This window comes from Buceros rhinoceros, unplaced genomic scaffold (assembly GCF_000710305.1).
Source record: "Buceros rhinoceros silvestris isolate BGI_N320 unplaced genomic scaffold, ASM71030v1 scaffold20952, whole genome shotgun sequence".
Taxonomy (NCBI): Eukaryota; Metazoa; Chordata; class Aves; order Bucerotiformes; family Bucerotidae; genus Buceros; species Buceros rhinoceros.
In genome coordinates this window covers 4,172-4,514 of record NW_010397394.1, presented here as the reverse complement: position 1 = coordinate 4,514, position 343 = coordinate 4,172, and the positions used below count along the sequence as shown (strand labels likewise).

At 61.5% G+C, this 343-nt stretch overlaps 1 protein-coding gene across 1 annotated transcript in view; it reads left to right on the top strand.

The window, feature by feature from the left end:
• MED24 (mediator complex subunit 24) overlaps positions 1–343 on the top strand; it is a gene marked incomplete at both ends in the record, with an annotated part of 12,836 nt that overhangs the window by 8,329 nt on the left and 4,164 nt on the right. The window contains 2 exons of the mRNA XM_010146246.1: positions 1–26; positions 134–233. Coding sequence (XP_010144548.1) covers positions 1–26; positions 134–233 — 126 coding nt within the window. The remainder of the gene's footprint in view (positions 27–133; positions 234–343) is intronic.

Genomic DNA, 343 nt, shown 5'->3' with positions numbered 1-343 from the left:
AACAACTCCTCCGAGATGAAGCTGGTGTAAGAGCTTGGTCAGGGCAGACCAGAGGGGAGCACCATCTTCCCTGGTCTCGTGGCCGCTCTGCATGGGTGCCTGACCCCCCTCCTGCCTCTCTTGTCCCCCGCAGGCAGATGAAGTGGCACGAGGCCTGTCTGAGCATCTCAGCTGCCATCCTGGAGATCCTCAACGCCTGGGAGAATGGCGTCCTCACCTTTGAGTCCATCCAGGTGAGCCTAGCGAGAGGACAGTGGGGGCAGAGCAGGGCCACCAGCACCATGCTGCACCCCGAGAAGGGGGTCAAGGCTTGAGCAGGGAAGGGGTCCCCTATCTTTCTTCC